Source organism: Rhinatrema bivittatum, chromosome 4 (assembly GCF_901001135.1).
Source record: "Rhinatrema bivittatum chromosome 4, aRhiBiv1.1, whole genome shotgun sequence".
Classification (NCBI taxonomy): Eukaryota; Metazoa; Chordata; class Amphibia; order Gymnophiona; family Rhinatrematidae; genus Rhinatrema; species Rhinatrema bivittatum.
In genome coordinates this window covers 290,874,523-290,896,582 of record NC_042618.1, presented here as the reverse complement: position 1 = coordinate 290,896,582, position 22,060 = coordinate 290,874,523, and the positions used below count along the sequence as shown (strand labels likewise).

Below are 22,060 nucleotides of genomic sequence, written 5' to 3'. Positions count from 1 at the left end.
CTGATATGGGTTTGCAGGCTACAGAGTTCCTCCCCGTCGTCTCCACAGCTCTCCCACGGTATTTAGAGTTCATTGTAGCCCAGGCGAAAGGGCTCCTTTGCCAAAAGTAGCCTCTGCTGCAGAGGATCCGGGAGAGGGTCTGCATGGACCCGCTGACCATCATCAGGTAGCAGTGACTGACCAGGCTCAAGACCAGTATGCTTATATTCCATGGCCAAAGAGGGAGTAGTCCCTAAAGGGAAGGGGAGAGGGATGGGTACTGCTAAAGGCTTAGGGGGTCTTCATTGGTGGATGGGGGAGGAAAGTGGCTGGTGTGCTACCAGAGGGACCAGCACTACTGATGGTGGCGGTGGTGGCTGTTTTCTGCCCTGCAGCAATCACAGATGCTTCAGCTGAAGGAGGATCTTAGGGTTTGTCCTCTTCTTCTTCCTCCTTCGACAAGGAGGTGGTGGTATCTGTGAAGAGAGCCAAACCTGTATCAGTATATCTCATACGCTCCAGGGTGTGATGTGCATGACCTATAAGCAGTTAAAGGTTATTGCATTAGTGAGAGGGCCTCCAGGCCTCTGCATTGTGATGTTATGCCTTCTGATCTCCCTCCTGGTGAGCAGCATGTCCTTGTGCCTCACCATCAGGCATGCTAGTCAAGAGACGTCCCTGGTGGTGAAATTTGGCTATGCGCAGATATCTGTGCAAGTAGTTCATGTACGCATGCTTATTTTCTATAAAAGATAGGTGCATTTTATAATATGCTTATGCATGCATGGAGAAATTATGAAATACCATACTTTCACGCGGCACCATATATGCGTGTATATGGTTGTTACTAGTGCTGTCTGCAGCAGACCCGCAGCACGGCCCCCTTACCTTTCCACAAGGACTTCAGCCTCTGGTTCCTCCTCGCTAGCAGTGGTGGGCCGCTATCTCCGACCTCTGGTCTCCTCCAGTGTGTCTGGCTCTGCCACAGTCCCCAGCGTTCCAGGTCATGATGCTTTTGCTCGTCGGGCCTCTCCGCATGGCCCGCGGAGAGATGCCACTACCCACGCTGTGGCCCTCCCTAGGTGCGTGCACATCGCTGATCCTTATGTAGGGACCGTGGCGGGAACCTGGCTGCGGCGCCGGATGATGTCAACCTCTTCATAGTATTTAAGCTCAGGCCCCACTCCATAGCGTTGCTTTTGCAACAGGTCTCCTCGCGGTTGAGTACTCGTTTCTGTTAAGAGATTCATCTCTACTGTATGTTCCTGATCCTCATTGTTCCTGTTTCCTCATTCCTGCCCTGCCTATGCTTCGGATTGATTACATGGACTTTGACTTCGCTTCGCCTGACTATGCTACTGCCTATCTCCAGACAGACCTCCGCTTTGCCTGACTACGCTACAGGCTATCTCCAGACCCAGACCTCTACTTCGCCTGCCCACATATTGCCTATCTCCAGACCCTGATCTCCGCTTTGCCCGACTACACTATTGTCTTCTCCGAGATCAGACCTCAGCTTCGATTGACTACGCTATTAACTATCTCCGTGATCAGACTTCAGCATCACTTGCCACAGCCCTTGGATTGCCGCCGGCCCTGGCTCAAGCCTACCATTGGATGCCTCTTCTGCCTACACCCTGGACATGGACTTATTAGGCTTCGGCCTACCTTTGCTCGAGCTCCCTCAGTCTGCCTTTGTTTCATTAGCGCCCGAGTTTCCAGAACCTTACCCAGTCCAGAGTAGGACTACACCATCCCTTGCCTGCTGTCTCTGGGCTGAACCAACCTCACTTGCTATTCTATCTCGAGACCTACCTAAGTCCTCCCGGCACCCAAAGGCTCAACCCACCGTGAACGAGGGCTGGTATAGGTGAAGCTCCAGCGGCCTCTGCCTATCAGCCCACTCCACCTGCCGACGGAGAGGACCCGTAGGTCCTCACCTACGCGTTGCGTCAACCCCACCTCGGCCCAAGGGTCCACCTCTGCAACAATGGTGCGTGCATACTTGTTTGAAAGTTATCCTCTAAATTTTGAAAGTCGATGAATTTATACCATTTTATTTATTTATTTATTTATTTATTTATTTAGTGTTTTTATATACTGTTGTTTGGAACTGGCCTTCGCAATGGTTTACAAGAGAAACAACAGTACATAGAACAGCTAACAGGTGCACTGAACGAACATAAATAAGATGCAATTTGAGAACGAACGTAAATAAGATACAATTTGTGATCAATTACAGTGGTATACATGTGTAAATCTTAAGCTTCTATAACTTTATTATTTGGTTATGTTTATATAATTTATATTGTCACTATAATCTCTGTAAACTGTATCTTACATGATTTGAATCCTTTGATTGGAAAAGCGTGAAAGGATGATGATATATGAAAAAGCATTTCTGCTTTATTAGAAGCCAATTCTACTGGTGCCAGGGCAAGTTAAATCATATAAATACATAGTAACATAATAATGATGGAAGAAAAAAACCAGATGGCCCATCCATTCTGCTCAGCAAGTTTCTTATGGCAGTATTTACCACTCCGTGCAGGATATCCCCAAGCCTTATGTTAAGGGTAGTAATAATACTGGGTGAGGATCCTTTTTGATAATTCAGACTGCTGCTTATGTTGTTTGCTTTGGGAATTGGTCATAGAAACCATCCTGTGCTTTTTCCCTAATGTCTGTGTGTCAGTACCCCAGACCGTAAAAGTCAGAGCTCACTCCACTACCTCAAATGTAAGAGACTTGGGAGTAACTATAGATAATAGGCTGAATTTAAAAAGATTCGTCAACAACACAACAAAAGAATGCTTCCATAAATTACTTATTGTAAAAAATCTGAAACCCCTCCTCCACCTGCAGGACTTCCGAACAGTTCTCCAAACCATCTTATTCTCAAAAATAGATTACTGCAATTCACTTCTAATCGGTCTTCCAGCTATCACCACCAAACCACTTCAAATGCTACAGAATTCTGCAGCAAGAATCTTAACCAATACCAGAAGAAGAGAACACATCACCCCCATTCTTATGTACTTACATTGGCTACCTATTAAATTCAGAATTCAGTATAAAGTGCTAACCATGATCCACAAAACTATTCACTCCCTAACCTCGCTCGAACTATCCTACCCTCTTCAACATCACTCAGCCTCCAGACCAATCAGAACAACATACCTAGGCACCCTTCATGTTCCCCCCGCTAAGTCAGCTCTCAAGAAACGAGCCTTCTCAATTGCTGGACCCATACAATGGAACAATCTTCCCTCAGAACTCCTGCCTGCGGACGTTAAAAAAAAAACTGAAGACCTGGCTCTTCACAAGAGCATTTACTTAAAGTCCTTTTTTCCTGACCTTTTACTTGACCCTACATTATAGTACTTAGGTTCGGATGTGTTTAACTGCTCGTAGTTCCCCTTACTCCTCTGTATCATGTAATCCATGTTTTGATTCTCATGTTTACCTTTTTGCAATTCCCCTTAATCCCCACATGTAATCCATGTTCAATTCCATTCTGGTTCTATTTTTGTTCAATTTTGTTCATATTGTTTGCTGTAATTTCCAATTGTTGGTTCTCTGTAAACCGAAGCGATATGTATTTGTACATGATCTCCGGTATAAAAAAGTTTTTAAATAAATAAAATAAAATGTTGATGTATCCAGTTCGAATCCCCCTCCCTCCTACCCCACCGTCAAAGTGGGAAACGATGTTGTAATTGAATCAAAAGCAACAAGGCTATTGATTGATGGTAGTATTCCCCATGCCTTCTGTTGAGGGTAGTAACTGCAACTCCGTTCAGGTTGCTCCCCAAGCACCCTCTTCTTCTTTTCCTTCCTCTAGCCTTTAGGGATCCACAATGTTTATCCCATGCCCATTTAAATTCGTTGACAGTTTTCTTCTTTGCCACTTCATCCGGAAGAGCATTCCTAGCATCCACTACCCTCTCCGTGAAGAAATATTTTCTGAGACTGGTTCTTAATCGTCCCCCCAGAGTTTCATTTCTTGACCCCTAGTTCTGTATCTTTTCCAGTGAAAAAGGTTTGATTTTTGTGCATCATTAAAACCTTTCAGGTATCAGAATGTCTGTATCATATCGCTTCTGCACCTCCTGTCTTCCAGGATATACATATTTAGATCCTTCAGCCTCTCCTTATATGTCTTCCGAAATAGACCTCTGGTTGCCCTTCTCTGGACTGCTTCCATCCTGTCTATCCTTTTTGAGATACAGTTTCCAGAACTGAGCACAGTACTCCAGGTGAGGCCTCACCAAGGACCTGGACAAAGGCATTATCACCTCCTTTTTCCTACTGGTTATTCCTTTCTCTATGCAGCTCAGTATTCTTCTGGTTTTAGTTATCGCCTTGTCTTCACTGTCTTCACATCGCAAGATGCTATTATCCCAAGCTCTCTCTTGGTCCATGCACATCGGTATTTCACTCCCCGTCATATACAGCTTTTTTGGATTACCACACTCCAGAAGCTTGATTCTGCAGTTCTTGACATTGAATCCCAGCTACGAAATCTTCGACCACTCTTCAAGCTTTCTTAAAATACTTTTCATTCCTTCTGCTTCTTCTGGTATGTCCACTCTTGCACATCTTAGTATCAACAACAAATAGACAACTTTTACCTTCTATCACTTCTGCAATCTCATTCACAAAGATATTGAACAGAACCAGTCCCAAACTGATCCTGTGGTACTCCACTTAACATGGCTCTCTCTTCAGAGTAGGTTCCGCTTACATTACTCACTGTCTCCTATCAGTCAAGCAGTTTGTAATCCATGCCATCACCTTTGCGCTCACTTCCAAGCTTCTCATTTTATTCACAAGCCTCCTATGTGGACTGTTTCAAAAGCTTTGCTGAAATCCAAGTAGATCTCAAGTGCTCTTTCTTGATCGAAATCTCTAGTCACCCAATCAAAAAATGTCAATCAGATTTGTCTGACAGGACCTTCCCCTGGTGAATCCATGCTGCTTTGGATCCAGCAAGCCACCTGATTGTAGATAGTTTTTTCACTATCCTTTCCTTAGCAGCATTTCCATTAATTTTCCCACCACCGAGGTGAGGCTAACCGACCTGTAGTTTCCAGCCTCCTCTCTGCTGCCACCCTTGTGAAGAGTGTCCACAACTGCACTTCTCCAGTCTCATGGCACTACTCCCATTTCTGATTTGAAAACTGCCGTTGGTTTTAAACATATGTGATCAGTGTTATTTTACACCAATATTGAGAGCTGTTACCTCTTCAAAAGAAAATGGAGCACTTTAAAAAGATTAGTATTTACTTTATAATTAGTTCCCTTGTGCTACTCATGGTCTCTTAACAAGAATACACAAAAGATATTGTAAAAATATAGTAATTCTAAGGAAATGCCAGTTCTGTTTAGAGAAATATTTTAAATATTTCCACCTTTTTTATAGTATTCTCTTTATTTTCTAAAGTAGTCTAGCGTTTTAATGTGTTTTGATATTCTTTGTTAAATAAATTAAACCCTTGCCTTTACCTCTCTTCAGTTACTGCTCCCCACCCCTCTTTAATATTGAGGATATTTTATCCAATATCATTTGAATGGAGCTCTGCTGCAGCTGTGTGGATTTTTAGTGTTTTTTTGTTTTTTAATGTAAAGCAGCACTTAGGATAAACAATTTTTAAAACAACTGACGATATCTATCTATCTATATATATATATAAATGCAGTTTGATTGCAATTAGTATTAGTCATTTTTGTGAGAGCAGCCACTGTGAGCATGCACTGAAGCAAATTAGTCCACTCTACTGCGGATAGCACTCCCTAATTACACTTAGTATATGCTATTTGGAAATATTTACACAAATTGCAGTTAGCAGAAGTTGGGGCACTGAGACTCCACCAGCCCACCTATGTTTTTGATAAAATAAAGCTTCCAGCCAACCCTTACTCTTCATTCTCCTATCTCCAGGCAAGCCAGTGGACAGGAGAGATGCCCAATCACTCTGGTCCTGCTAGCACTGAAATTCAAAGGTGAATAAGGATGTGTGATTTTAGATTCTGGGCAGGAGTTGCTTTCTCTTGGGGAAAGAAGTTAGGGCAGGCAGTGATCAGTACTGGTACCACTGTACTCCATCATTTTATGATGGGCTTTTCTACTATATAACATATGTACATATGTACATATGTTATATATGTTACTAATATATAATCTGTCAATAAGCAAGGTAAATTAGTTACATAAGTGTGTCACTTTATCCAATGGTGGCAATGTGGAGAAGCTTCCTCAGTTCAGAAAAAAACTAGAAGGGTGTGAGAGTGTACAGATCTTCCCACACATCCACCACTGCTCATGCTCCCAAGTCTGTTTCAATGATCAGATTTTAAAAGATTCAATTTGTTCATTTTTCAGTCGCATTCGCTGTTCCCTTTCTTTGGAAGTGCTTTGGACATTGTGTTCAGTTTGTTTTGGGCTCCCCTAGTCACCCTTTTCTCCCTTCAGGTTTTTGGCACTTTTTTCAAAATTCTTTATTTTTTCAGTGTATTTCTGGTTCAGCCATTTTTTCAATACTATAGAGCTTTTGGCTATGTTCCTGAAATTTTTCATCATTGTGTTTGATTTTGCACTGTCAATTTTTAGCACAGAGGCAGGCCAGCATCTTCAAGAAGTATACCGTATGTATTCTGAAAATGTCCATTATCTACTTTCACGAGGACTACTTATGCTGTTTGAAGTAAGACCACAATGACTCTGTTACAACATCTGTGCCAAGATGTTTCTTTGGGCTATTGTAAGGACTCTGGCTGCTGTGCGGCCCTCAGTGGGCTACAGTCTGATCTACACACATTTATGTCTCAAAGACTCCATGATGCATCATTGCCATGCCTTTTTAAGTATGCCTCACCCGTTACTCCCTCCCTCAGCATGAAGTTTCCTGCATTCCATGTTGTGGCCATTCTAGTTCTGCCTAGCTGCATTCCTTAGCCTTAGCTTTGTTGATTTTCTGTTTGCTTTGACTTTTGTTCTTAGTGTGGCCTCAGTTTAGTGGCTTTCCTTATCTATTTGGCTGTATGTTGTAGCCTCCTGTTTTGTTTGCTCTGTGTCTCTTGTTTTGTGTCTTCTTTGTGGTGCACTCCTTGTCTTGTGTGCCTGTGCTTATTTGTGGGCACCTTTCAGTTTTTTGTTGCTTTGCAGCCTTTGTGGGTATCCTCCTGCACCCCTGCATCCAGTGCACTGCCAGCTTAAGACCTGCCAGCCACCAGAGCCTGAGGGCTCAACCCAAGGGGGAGATGGCCGGACAGGCAGAAGGTATTAGCACATCCTGTTCCTGTATCGCCAACTTCTCTAGTCTTAGGGGTTACCCTATAACCGGCTACTGTGGCCCGACATTTGTTTACTTTACTTTTATTTTTTTAACGCTTTTATATATCGACATTCATTTGCACATCACATCGGTTTACAGTAGAACAGAGAACTATGGAAGGGAAATTACATATTAACAATTTGAGAAACTATGTCTTAACAATATGAACATCTAAGGAGACTAAGAGGCGAAAGGAGGTAGGAACGTAAGAGCGCACAAACGGGAACAAATAACTATAATAATTGTAATTGTAGGGGTGGGGAGGTTGAGGAGGGGGATGGATTTTTCAGGAATGGGATTTCATATAGGGGAGGAGATAGAGAGTCCTTGTCGAGAGTGTGTGAAGATTATTGGTAGGCTTGCTTAAAGAGCCAAGTTTTAAGGTTGTTCTTTTTTAAGTTTTAGGTGTTAGTTTCAAGCCTTAAGTCAGGGGGCATTGTGTTCCAGATGGTAGGTCTGGCGAGGGACAGGGCCCGAGGATAGGTGGGTAAGTTTAGACGAGGTTATTGGTAGAGTGCCATTATTGGCAAATCTTGTGGATCTTCTGGGGGGGGTTGAAAGTGGAAGGAGGAGTTGAACCAGTTTATATTTTGGTTGATTAGGGCCAGATTTTAAAAACTACACACGGGCGTAGATTTGTGCACACAACCCGGCGCGCACAAATCTACGCCCGATTTTATAACATGCGCCCGAGCCGCGCGCATGTTATAAAATCCAGTGTGTGTGCACGCAAGGGGGTGCACAATTGTGCAACTTGTGCACGCCGAGCCGCACAGCCTTCCTCTGTTCCCTCCGACTCCCCACCTTCCCCTCCCTAACCCACCCCCCAGCCCTACCTAAACCTCCCCTTACCTTTGTCCTATAAGTTGCGCCTGCCTCCGGGCAGGCGTAGATTGCACGCACCGGCCGATGGACGGCCTGCGATCCCGGGCACAGCGGCAAATGGCCGCTGTGCCTGGAGGGTTCCGGCCCTCCCCCTGGACTGTCCCGCCCCTTTTTCAAAGCCCCGGGACATACGCGCGTCGCCGAGCCTATGCAAAATAGGCTCAGCGTGCACAGGAGCGGGTTTTCGGGGTTACGAGTGTAATATACACCCCATAGTGTTTTGTGGCTGAGGGTCAAACTTTTGAAGTGTATTCTGAGGTGAATGGGGAGCCAGTGAAGATTTCTTATTATAGGGGTGATGTATTCATTTCTTTTGGTATTTGTGAGGATTCTGGTAGTGGTGTTTTATAGCATTTGCAGGGGTTTTATGGAGGGTGCTGGGAGTCCTAAAAGTAGGGAGTTGCAATAGTCTATTTTGGAGAGGATGAGGGCCTGCAGGACTGTTCTAAAATCGTTTTGATGAAGAAGGGGCCTTAATTTTTTTAGCACGTAGAATTTGAAAAAGCAGTCTTTTGTTGTGGAGTTAATGAATTTTTTTAGGTTAAACTTGTTGTCTAGTGTGACGCCTAAGTTTCTAACTTCTTTTGTAAGTGGGGATTTTATTTGGGCGGGGAGGCTACGGGAGGGAATGATTCATTGGATTTGTGGCTTATTATTAGGAGTTCCATTTTGTTGGTATTTAGTGCTAGGCTCATGTGATTGAGGAGTTGCTTGATGGTGGTGAGGTGGCTGTCCCAGAGCTGAAGGGATAATCAAGTTAAGGCCAAGTTGAACCCTCAGGAGAGGCTGTGGACCGCAGCAAGTCTGGTGAGTTGGGAGTAATTTTTTCTGACCTGTGATGAAACCTAATAGCAATTTTCCTGATTTTTTTTATTCTTTGAAACCCTGTCTCCCTACCCTTCTACCTAGAGTCTGAATTTGCCAGATGTGTTTTAAAAAGAATATCACTGATGTTTGTTGGTCTTGTCAGTCTCCTGCATTTAAGACTCCAGTTCCCTATCACCAGCAAAGACAGCTCCTGTGCCTGCTGTCCTTGTAGGTCTGAATCCAGGCAATTCAGTGACTCCTACCCAGCCAGCTATCTCTAGTTCTGAAATACTGGTGCCTGCCTTAGCACCAGGGAAGGCAGCCCTAACTGTTTGCAAAACCTTTATGCTGGTCATTGTTAAAAAATACCATCCTAGAAGCACTGTCCAGATGCATTCCACACATTAAGAAAGGTGGAAAGAAGGCAAAATGATTACCGGCATGGTTTATTTATTTATTTATTGTTTTTGTTATACCGAGTTTCATGATAGGCATCACATCAACCCGGTTTACAAATAACAAGGAGTGTAAAGCATAACGTAACGTAAAAAACAATATTTTCAATAAGAACCTTGAACTTTAAATACAGTGAATCAGAAAAAGGGAGAGGGAAAGTTACAAAAAACAAGGAAAATAAACTTGGGATGGAAGGGGAGAAATTGAACAGCACAATATTTACATTTCAGCCTATTGATACATTAGAATAGCAAGTGAAAAAATAAGACTATGAAACGGTACATAGGTAATCAAATGAATAAACATGACAGTTGTGAATGGTAATAGTATGATAAATATTCAGCAGGAATTAGTGAGAGAGGGTTTGAGGTTGGTTGATTCGTGTTTACATTCCATTATTGCATACGAGTTAGTGCTAGTGAGAGGAGGTTTTATTCAAGGCTTGGAAATGCTTTTTTGAAAAGCCAAGTTTTTAGTCTTTTCCTAAATGTTAAAGAGCATGGCTCTTGTCTCAAATCAGGTGGGATCGAGTTCCAGAGAGCTGGACCTGCTGATGAGAAGGCTCTGAGACTCAAGGATTTATGTTGGTAGGTTTTGGCCTTTGGAATTTGGAGTGACTCTTTGTAGTGTTCCCTGATAGGCCTGGCGGAGGTGAATTTTTTAAGTGGTATTTGTAGGTCAAGTTGCGTGTGTTGGTTGATAGTTTTGTATATGATGTTAATGGTTTTGTACATGATTCTATAGTGGATCGGAAGCCAATGGAGGTTTTTGAGAATAGGTGAAATGTGGTCAATTTTCCTGGAATTTGTAAGGACTCTGGCTGCAGAGTTCTGAACCATTTGTAAAGGTTTGGTGTAAGAAGCTGGGAGGCCTAATAGTAATGAGTTGCAATAATCTAGTTTGGAAAAGATTATTGCTTGCAAGATTGTTCTGAAGTCCTGAGTGTGAAACAGCGGTTTTATTCTTTTCAGGATATGTAATTTGTAGAAGCAATCTTTGGTGGTTTGGTTAATGAATGTTTTGAGGTTGAGACGATTGTCTAGGATGGCTCCTAAGTCTCTTACGTGGGTTGTTTGAAGGAGTGTGGGTGGTTTAGGAAGTGTGTTATTGTTTTCCGGTGATATGAGCAGGAATTCTGTTTTCGAAGCATTGAGTACAAGGTTTAGACTGTTGAGGAGAAGTTTAATTTCTAATAGGCAACTGTCCCAGTATTCCATTGTTTTTGAGATTGATTCTTTTATAGGGATTACGATCTGTACGTCGTCTGCAAAAAGGAAATGTTTCAGGCTTAATTTTGTAAGTAGTTGGCAGAGTGGTAGCAGGTAGACATTGAAAAGGGTGGGTGAAAGTGATGATCCTTGCGGCACTCCTCTATTAGAAGGGTGGTATTGGGATTCTTTATTATGAATTTTGACTCTGTATCCTCTGTTTTCTAGAAATGTTTTGAACCAGTTTAGTGTGGCACCTGTTAAACCAATGTTTGCCAGCTGTTTTAGAAGAAGGGCGTGGTTGACTGTGTCAAAGGCCGCCGAGAAGTCAAGGAGGATTAGAAAATATGCTTGGCCTTTATCAATACCAGAGAGTAGGTAGTCCATGAGTGAAATTAGTAGCGTTTCGGTGCTTGCGGCTTTGCGAAAACCATATTGGTTTGGGGACAGAATACTGTGGTCCTCTAGGTAGTTGGATAGTTGGGTGTTTACCAGTTTTTCCATGATTTTAGCTATAAATGGTAGGTTGGAAATAGGGCGGAAGTTGTTGGGATCACATGCATTTAGATTTGGTTTTTTTAGCAGTGGCTTGATTGAGGCAGTTTTTAGGTCATCTGGGTAGATGCCATGTGATAAGGAGCAGTTTATAATATCTGCTATGGTTTTTGCTATTGTGTCCGGGATAAGAAGAAGCATTTTGGTAGGGATTTGATCAAATGGGTGTGATGACGGTTTCATTCTTTTTAATACATTTTGTATCTCTGTGATTGTGATGGGTTCAAAGGCATTAAGCTGGATGTCTTTATTTTGGGGAAGATATGTGTTATCTGGAGACGTAGTGTTTGGAATCAGCTGATTAAGGAGATCCGATATTTTTTTGTTAAAATGAAGAGCCAATTCGTCTGCTTTAGTCTGGGCTTGTTCGGGTGGTATATCTGGAGTGATAGGTTTAGTGAGGCTGGAAACGAAGGCGAATAGAGCTTTTGAGTCAAAGCTGAGATGATGAACCTTTCGGGCATAGTAGTCTCTTTTGATTTTCAACGTGGTACTTTTGTAAAGATGGAGTGATCGTTTGTAATCAGAGAGTGAGGCTGGTGAAGGGGCTTTGCGCCATTTTCTTTCTTTTTGCCGAAGTAATTGTTTGAGTTTTCGTAGTTCATCATTATACCAGGGTTGACGTTTGGATGTATTAGCAGACCTTGTTTTGGTTGTCAGTGGGCAGAGTGTGTTTGCTATAGATTTTGTTATTTTGGACCAGGATTGGAGGGCAGCGTTAGGGGTAGATACTTCAATGAGTGGTAGATCCGAGGTTAGAGCTTTACTTAGATGTTCCGAGTTGCAAGGTTTTCTGTATAGGAAAGAGGGTCTTGAGTTGAGTTTGGAGTCTGATCGAGGTAAGGAAAAACTGGTGGAGATTAGAGAATGATCTGACCATGGGACTTTTTTGCAATTTGGTTGTTTTGTAAGAGAAATACCAGTGTTTGTAAAGAGTAGATCGAGCATGTGGCCTGCTTTGTGGGTGGGTTTATTGATTTGTTGTCTGAATCCCATCGCTGACAGTGCGGTGAGGAGGGCTTCACAGTTTGTAGAGAGGGGAACTTTGTCAACATGTAAATTGAAGTCACCCAGGATTATAGCAGGGGAGTCAAGATTGAGATGCAGAGTTATGGTTTCGATGATAGGAGAGGAGTCTGACTCTAGTAAGCCTGGCGGGGCGTAGACTAGCAGGATTTGGAGTTGTTCTGATTTGAACAATCCTAGTTCTAGTTTAGTTACTGTACTGATGGGGTGGTGTGAGAACCTTAAGGATTTTTTTGCAGCTAGGAAGATACCCCCTCCTCTTTTTTTTTGTCTTGGGATGGAGAAGAAATCGTAAGTCTGCGTTGGTAATTGGTTAATGAGTGTGATGTCCGTGGATTTGAGCCATGTTTCTGTTATGGCGCAAACGTCTGGGGTTGTGTCCTGCAGTATGTTGTTGAGTATAAGAGTTTTGTTGGTGAGAGATTGGGCGTTGAATAGGATTATGGTGAATAGGGTGAGGCCTAGTAACTGTGTAGTGGGGGAAATCATGATTGGGATGAGTGATTTGTAGGTGCGTGGTCGGTAGTACATTATTGTTCAGGTTGGATCGGTGCTGGATGAGTGCTACCGGAGCTTGGATGTGCTGCTAGAGACTGGATGTGTGCTTCTGTAGCCTGGATGAGTGCTGCTAGAGATTGGATGCGTGCCTCTGGAGACTGGATGCGTGCCGCAGGAGACTGGATGCGTGCCGCAGGAGACTGGATGCGTGCCGCAGGAGATTGGATGCGTGCTGCTGGATGAGTGCTGCAGGAGACTGGATGAGTGCTGCAGGAGACTGGATGAGTGCCTCTGGAGACTGGATGAGTGCTGCAGGAGACTGGATGAGTGCTGCTGGATGAGTGCCTCTGGGGACTGGTTGAGTGCCTCTGGAGACTGGTTGAGTGCCTCTGGAGACTGGATGAGTGCTGCAGGAGACTGGATGAGTGCTGCTGGATGAGTGCCTCTGGGGACTGGATGAGTGCTGCAGGAGACTGGATGAGTGCCTCTGGAGACTGGATGAGTGCTGCAGGAGACTGGATGAGTGCTGCAGGAGACTGGATGAGTGCTGCTGGATGAGTGCCTCTGGAGACTGGATGAGTGCCTCTGGAGACTGGATGAGTGCTGCAGGAGACTGGATGAGTACTGCAGGAGACTGGATGAGTGCTGCTGGATGAGTGCCTCTGGGGACTGGTTGAGTGCCTCTGGAGACTGGATGAGTGCTGCAGGAGACTGGATGAGTGCTGCTGGATGAGTGCCTCTGGGGACTGGATGAGTGCTGCAGGAGACTGGATGAGTGCTGCTGGATGAGTGCTGCAGGAGACTGGATGAGTGCTGCTGGATGAGTGCCTCTGGGGACTGGATGAGTGCCGCTGGAGATTGGATGAGTGCCGCTGGAGACTGGATGAGTGCCGCTGGAGACTGGATGAGTGCCGCTGGAGACTGGATGAGTGCCGCTGGAGACTGGATGGGTGGATGTGTGATCGCTGGATGGATGGATAAGGGTGGGTAATGGCTCTTGCTCTGGGACGCTCCAAGGAGCGCACTAAGGGGCAAGCCCCTTAGGTTGCGCTCCTTCGGGTGCGCGACGCCTGGTGCGCGACGCCCCAGGGAGTGTCTGCAATTTAAGGGCCTGAAAACAGTGCTGGGCTAGACGGCTGTGTTGGGGGTGGGAGCAGTATTACTCACCACGTGGTCCTGCTGCTTCTCTTTATTTTGCAGGTTTCTGAGCCCTCTTGTCTCTTTTTTTCTCTTAATTTCCCGGTTCACTGTTCACTGCTGGCTCACAGAAGGGAGGGGTGAGCGGGCTCTTGCCCCGACTGAGCTGTGCCGATCGCACGAGCCCCTGCAGTGGAGGAGGACAGAGACTGAGAAAGGATCCTGGCAGAAAGAGGGACGCCCAGGGAAGCGTCTGTAATTTAAACGCCTGAAAACAGTGCTGGGCTGGGGGTGGGAGCAGTATCACTCACCACGTGGTCCTGCTGCTTCTCTTTATTTTGCAGGTTTCTGAGCCCTCTTGTCTCTTTTTTTCTCTTAATTTCCCGGTTCACTGTTCACTGCTGGCTCACAGAAGGGAGGGGTGAGCGGGCTCTTGCCCCGACTGAGCTGTGCCGACCGCACGAGCCCCTGCAGTGGAGGAGGACAGAGACTGAGAAAGGATCCTGGCAGAAAGAGGGACGCCCAGGGAAGCGTCTGTAATTTAAACGCCTGAAAACAGTGCTGGGCTGGGGGTGGGAGCAGTATCACTCACCACGTGGTCCTGCTGCTTCTCTTTATTTTGCAGGTTTCTGAGCCCTCTTGTCTCTTTTTTTCTCTTAATTTCCCGGTTCACTGTTCACTGCTGGCTCACAGAATGGTTAAAAGGGGAGGTGAAAGAAGCTATTTTAGCCAAAAGATCATTCAAAAATTGGAAGAAGGATCCAACAGAAGAAAATAGGATAATGCATAAACGTTGGCAAGTTAAATGTAAGACATTGATAAGACAGGCTAAGAGAGAATTTGAAAAGAAGTTGGCCGTAGAGGCAAAAACTCACAGTAAAAACTTTTTAAAATATATCCGAAGCAGAAAGCCTGTGATGGAGTCAGTTGGACCGTTAGATGATCAAGGATTTAAAGGAGCACTTAGAGAAGATAAGGCCATCGCGGAAAGATTAAATGATTTCTTTGCTTCGGTGTTTACTGAAGAGGATGTTGGGGAGGTACCCGTACCAGAGAAGGTTTTCATGGGAAATGATTCAGATGGCCTGAACCAAATCACAGTGAACCTAGAAGATGTGGTAGACCTGATTGACAAACTGAAGAGTAGTAAATCACCTGGACCGGGTGGTATACACCCCAGAGTTCTGAAGGAACTAAAAAATGAAATTTCAGACCTATTAGTAAAAATTTGTAACCTATCATTAAAATCATCCATTGTACCTGAAGACTGGATGATGCAGCACTAAGCTAAGTATATGACTGGAAACAAATGGAAGAAGTTAAATTAAGCATTTTTGCTGGATTGAAATAAAGTTAAAATAAATAAGTGGGGTTTTTAGATTTTTGAATTAAAAAAAGAGGATGGTAGGGTGGAATGTCAATGATTACAACACATGATTGTGACAAACAACTTCAATGTATTTAAAGTTAATGAAGCAAGTCATTGAATGAGACATTAACCTCCATCTTTGAAACTTTTTTTAGAAAATAATAAAAACACTAAGTGGTGGGTAAATATAATTGAACACAAGAAAATAAAGAAAAAAATCGGGATCTCATATAAGTGCATTTGTGTGAACAAATATGGGGGTTGTATGAACATTTTGCAGTATTAAGTGGAACAACCCTTTTCAGTGGATATTTAAATAAAAAGGTTGAATTTACAGCAGGCATGGACCTTGTTTAAAAGTTTCATCTTGGAAGCCCAGATTAGATGTATTCCATGCATTACAAAAGGCGAAAAGAAGGCTGAACGACTAACAACATGGTTAAAAGGAGAGGTGGTTATAGCTAAAAGTACATCTTTAAAAAATGGGATTCAAATGAAAAAACTAAGAAACAGCATAAGCTCTGGCAAGTCAGATGCAAAGCATCAATAAGAAAGTCTGAGAGAATTGGAAATGAAGCTTGCCACGGAAGCAAAAACTCAAAATATTAACATTTTCAGGTACATTGGAAGCGACCTGTGAGGATTCAGTTGGACTACTAGATGATTAAGGGGTAAAAGGGGTACTTTGGGAAAATAAGGCCACAGCAAAGAGACTATTCTGGGTTCAGGACACCCACACACCTCTGCCTGTACTCCCACAGGCCTACCTAGGGGCCAGGTATTTTTTTTTTTACTTTATTTTTATTGAAATTTGAGTTTATTTCAAATACAAACATATTTGAAAAGAAAAACTGAGGATACATTGCAAGAAAAGAACAAGAAAAGACACATTATTTAAGAAATATGTCAGCAATATCCTCATAGTAGACATATATAATTGTGGGGAAAAAGAAAAAGGTCTTAGGGCAAATTGACCATACAATTCAGAATAATGACAGAAGAATAACAGCTGTCTTCTCACACTTCCCTCTTACACAAAACACATCTTAAATGGGTTGAGAAAGTGTAGTATGTCTGGCCTCGATGAAGTCCCGCAACTGACCAGGGTCAAAGAAATCATATCTAATGGCATTTAATATTACAGTATTACAACATTTAATATTACAATTTACATGGATGTCTAATAACAAATAAGGCACCTAAAACTAACACCTCAGATCTCATAACAAGAAATTTTTTCCTTCGCTCTTGAGTAGCTCTAGCAAAATCTGGAAAAATCCAGATATTCTCCCCCTTAAACAAAACTTCATGATTGCGAAAATATAGACGAATATTATCACAATCTTGCAAGAACACAAAAGAAATCAGTAAGATGGCTCTATGATGATATAAAGTTGAATTTTGTAAAAAATCAGTTAAATTCAAAGAGACACTTGTGCTCTCTTAAATTCTTCTTATTCAATGACAAATAAAAGATTTTTTGAATAGGGGGATAAGTGGATTCCTGAATTAACAAAATTTCTTATCCAGGTATTTGATGGTATTTGACAGTTCTCATGGGTTCAACGCATAAGTGATTTTTAGTATAAAAATCAGCTTAGCACTTAGAAGATATAATAAACCATAGTTCCCAGAGACATCTAGAGAGGACTCTCTAATCGTAAGAGCATTTGCAGCAGGTGTCAGACATCTTTCTTCTCTGCGACCTTTCTTTTACTAAATGAGGTTAATTAGCAGGTGTAAAACTATGTAAGTTGCCAATTGTACATCTATACTGTCTTTTAAAATAATGTACATGTGTAATCTGAGAAAGTTCTTCTTCACTCAACGCACAATTAAACTCTGGAATTTGTTGCCAGAGGATGTGGTTAGTGCAATTAGTGTAGCTGTGTTTAAAAAAGGATTGGATAAGTTCTTGGAGGAGAAGTCCATTACCTGCTATTAATTAAGTTGACTTAGAAAATAGCCACTGCTATATTACTAGCAACGATAACATGAAATAGACTTTGTTTTTGGGTACTTGCCAGGTTCTTATGGCCTGGATTGGCCACTGTTGGAACCAGGATGCTGGGCTTGATGGACCCTTGGCCTGACCCTGTATGGCATGTTCTTATGTTCTTAACTACCGGTTCTACCCATGGAAAGCCTCTTGACTGCCCCTTTTTTATGTTTGTATATGTGCGTGTGAAACCTAAAGTATGCACATACTTTCATGGTTTATAAAATATGGATTACACGAGTACAGGTTACTTATGTGAGTATATGCTCATTTTTATGCGTGTAACTCTTTGAAAATTTGCTCCTAAATGTTTATACTTTATTCATTTTTGTAGGTTCGGAAAAAACCTTCCAACAATGAGGATTTCATTGAAGATATTTTGAAACTCATCAATAGCAGATACAATGGGCAATCAGGTAATTGCTACTATGAGAAGTTTTCCATATAAGTAACTTGTATAAGTTACATGCAAATATAAAGATGTCAGTATACAAAAGGATTTGTCTGACTAAGTTCAGGACTTAGCCGGATATAGATGGGGTTTAAATATTTCACCCAACTGATCAGCTAAATTTTAGCTGGGTAAGAAATTCCCCAGATAAAACCTAGCCAGATAAACACAGGCAGTTTGAGCCTTCTTAAATTTAGCAAAGTAGTACTGAATATCAATGTTATCCTGCTACATTTAGCAGGCTAAGGGCCTTATTTTCTAAGGCTATCACAGGCTTGCGCTAACAGCCGGCCCCGGAAGAGGAGGAGTCGGGGCGTCGCCGATGCGAGGATGGCGTGGACAGCGAAAAGGTAAGGGCCTTTTTGCTGCCTATTTCGCGCCCAATAACTACACTTTCTATGGTGTAGTTATTGGGAGCGATGCCGGCAGCGATCGCACCGCCCTCCCGTTTCAGCCCCCCGCCCCTCATTACCGCATTTTTCTGAAGTACCGCAGGCCTGCGATACTTTAGAAAATGAGGCCCTAAGTCTAGTCATGGTGGAAAGCACACCTAAGTTATTTATTTAAAAAATATATATACCACCTATCAAAATTTCTACATGGTCTACAATAAAACAATCATACCCTGACCTTCCCTGACTGATGTGACACTTTCCGCCTCCTATCTTTTAGGTTTCTGGTAGCTTTTGCTCCTTATTTACTATTGCTGTTCAATTATTATGTAATTATCCAATTTTATTTTGAATATATTTGTACTGTGCTGAGATTTGCGGATCAATGAAATAGACATTGTATAAGTAATAATTAGACATTAGTGACCAACTAAAACACATTAAAATATACATCAAACCATACTAAACCATAACATCATAAAACAGCATATATAAAATAAAAGAATAAAAAAAGACTTAAGAAAAAATTAAGTACAATAAAATAAAAAATGCAAAAGAAACCTTTAGTTACCATTTCACTGCTAGATTAAATCACATACTGAAATACATCCAAGCAGGCATTACCCAGATAACTAAGACTTTAACTGGGTATATTAAATATATATATATATATATATATATATATATATATATATATATATATATATATATTTTATATCTATAGGCACACCAAAGAACACTCGTTCAGCAAGCCTGACTACCCACCACCACCACCCCCCCTCCAGCCCAGAAAAGAATGAAACACTAGTGGGGGCATAGAACCAGATCCTGGCTCCCCTTACCCCAGAAAAAGTCAGTGCTGTGAGCTATAGCGGCACAATATTTATTTATTTATTTATTTAACATTTTTATATACCGACATTCGTTCGGAACATCACATCGGTTTCCAAAGAACTGGTAATGCAGCTAACAGAGCTTTACAATGAATGTTTTAAAATAGTATTAAAACAATAATAGTCAATGGGGGCTGAGGGAAGACATAACAAATACAAAGATCTTTAAAGTTGCATAAATACAAAGATCATTAATGTTGCATAAAGGAATTAAAAATTACTGATTAACTGGGGCTGAGGGAATTAAAGTATATTGAAGTAATAGATAGTAGGGGCTGAGGGAAATTATAACATAGTGAATCTGTTTATGGGGCAGGGGGGGTATTTACAGAATATTTACAGGATAGTATTTACAGGATAGTGAATTAAGGTAGGTTGAGAGTGGGGCAGGAGAGAGAGAGAAAATAGCTAATATAAGTTGAAAGTCAATAATAGTAGGGAGAAACAATTAAGCTAGAGCCCATAATTAGCTTACATAGGTCGGAAGTTCACTTATAGCAGGGAGCGTCGACTTAAGATTGTGCCCGGGGAGAGAGAGGGGAGGAGGGTTACGTGTTGTTTCTGTAGGATGGTATGAACAGCCATGTTTTGAGTCTTTGAACTTTTTGGGGCATGCTTCTTGTCATAGATCAGGTGGCATGGTATTCCATAAGGTGGGTCCAGCAATAGATATGGAGCATTCTTTAGTTGTCATAAGGTGGGTGAGTTTGGGTAATTGAGTTTGAAGTGTTGCTAAGTATTGCGATCTAGTGGGTCTGTTGTTGGGGCGGAATAGAAGTGTCATTAAACCAAAGCATATTGGGGTTGTGAAACGCTTTGTGAATGAGGGAGAGGGTCTTGTATTTAATTGTGGCAGAAATCGAGAGCCAGTTAAGTTGTTTGAGGATGGGGATGATATGCTCTTTTTTGTGTGTACCTGTCAGGATGCGTGCCACAGCATTCTGGAACATTTGTAGAGGGGCAAGAGTGTTTTTGGGGAGGCCCAGGAGGATGCTGTTGGAGTAATCAATTTTGGAAAGGATGATGGGTTGAAGAACAGAGCGGAAGGCGTTAGGGTGCAGTAGGGGTTTGAGCTTTTTTAGAGTGTTCAGCTTGAAATAGTCTTTTAAAGTGGAATTGATTAATTTTTTCAAGTTGAGATGGGTGTCAAGGGTGAAGCCTAGATCACGTAAGTGAGGGGAGAAGTTGAATGTGGGCAGGCGAGTGTTGGTGGGGGTGGTAATAATAGAGTTGTGTTGGGGGGGTAATAATCATAAGTTCCGTCTTGTTAGTGTTGAGGTCAAGATGGAGCTTGGTAAGGAGGTTGTTGATGGCCGACAGGGCAGAATCCCATGTCTCGAGGGCATTATGTATGGAATCTTTGATGGGGATAACTATTTGCACATCATCAGCTAATACAAAATATGGAAGAGAGAGCTCTGAAAGGAGGCGGCATAGGGGCAGTAGGTAAATGTTGAAGAGGGTAAAGGAGAGGGGGGAACCTTGAGGTACACCTCGAGTTATGTTAATTGTCTTGGATTCGCTGGTGCCTATTTTGACTTTGTAATTCCTGTTGCTTAGGAAAAGAATGGCTCCAGGCTCCCTTCTCCCACCATCCTGCACTTTGCCCTCTTTACTGTCATCCTTTCACCCCAGAACTTTCAAACCCCTGAGGCTGTCGGAAGCCAGTAGTGTTTGTACCACATTACTAACAATATTCTCCATTGCTTCAACAGCAATGCTAGTAGAGTACGCTGCAAACGTTGCTGTCACAGTTTTTACTAGCATTGCTGTTGAAACAATGAAGGGCGCTGCCAGGAGCACAGTCTAGACATTTCTGGCACAGCCTCAAGAATTTTGGGAGGGGAAGGTATCTGCTTGGGGTGACAGTTTGACAGGAAAAGGGGACCTGATGATCTTCTTTCAATTTTGATTGCTTGAGGGAAGGGTGGGAAGGTGCGGGGGTTATCTGGCTACCTTGTCTCTTGGTGTTGAATTCTTTTGGGGGTAGAGGAATATAGCGAGCTATACTCCACAGGGCTGGAGGGGTGATACAGGAAGGGTCTACTGGCCGAGGTTTGTCCTTTGGTTATTTATGCCTCTTAACCTGTTATGTACTTAATATAGATGGAAAAGTTCTCAGTTATCTAGGTAAACCTACCTAACTAACTTATTTTCAGGCATATTCAGCCTCATGGATAAAGTTATCTGGATAACTTTGGCCAAGTATATTCAGTGGGAAATTTGTCTCACTGAATATCTTTGACAAATTATCTGGTAACTTTAGCCAGAAAACTTGCCCGATCCCTAGCTTATTGAATATTGACCTCAAACTGACCAAAAAAAGCCATAATCCTGAATTTAATTTGCTTGGAAACATCTGCTTTTTATGCGGATGGTTTCTCCTCAAATATTTAAGGGCACCAGACTGAAATTAGAGTGCAGATGACAAAAGTGGAAGAAGCTATTTCATCTGCTTCACTCTGCGGTATTGTGTGCATTGCTGAAGCGCTTCACTTACTATCGAGGAGCTCTTTTTCTCTAGATGACTGCCGGACTATCTCCTCCTACTTCGCCCAGTTGGACAGAAACCCCACCCACTATTGACTTCGTCAGGGTACCAGGCTGAATTGGAGTGCAGATGCCAAAGACATTGCATGCCGAAGTGGCTTGCGCCTTCTTCACTCACTGAAGGGGCACGAAAAGGAGCTTGCCCCTTTTTCCACCCATTTGTGTGCCACTTGGGTACATTTGAATCAAGTAGTTGATTCTATTTTGCACCTCAGAAAGAGAATGGTTGAGGTTGAGTTGATTCCTATAATCTGGGGACGGGGAAGATATGCTGTTCTTTCACAGTCTGTTGATGATGATATCTGGTTATCAGTTGTTAATATTTGTAATTTGCCTATAAACCTTCCCACTAACTCTATCAATATCTTTGTTCAATATTCAAGCAATTAGGAAGAAAATACCTATCATCTTGGATTTTATTAAGGTGAATGCTCCTGATGCATTGTTTTACTGAGTTTTGGCTGTTAGTGACACGGTCCTGTTGAATCAGTTAGCAATAGATCATTCTCAGATTTTTT

At 42.5% G+C, this 22,060-nt stretch overlaps 1 protein-coding gene across 3 annotated transcripts in view; it reads left to right on the top strand.

The window, feature by feature from the left end:
- Window positions 1-22,060, top strand: part of RECQL (RecQ like helicase) — a 290,842-nt gene that overhangs the window by 146,208 nt on the left and 122,574 nt on the right. For all 3 annotated transcript variants that reach the window (XM_029600183.1, XM_029600182.1, XM_029600181.1), the window contains one exon: window positions 17,591-17,672. In XM_029600183.1, coding sequence (XP_029456043.1) covers window positions 17,591-17,672 — 82 coding nt within the window. The remainder of the gene's footprint in view (window positions 1-17,590; window positions 17,673-22,060) is intronic.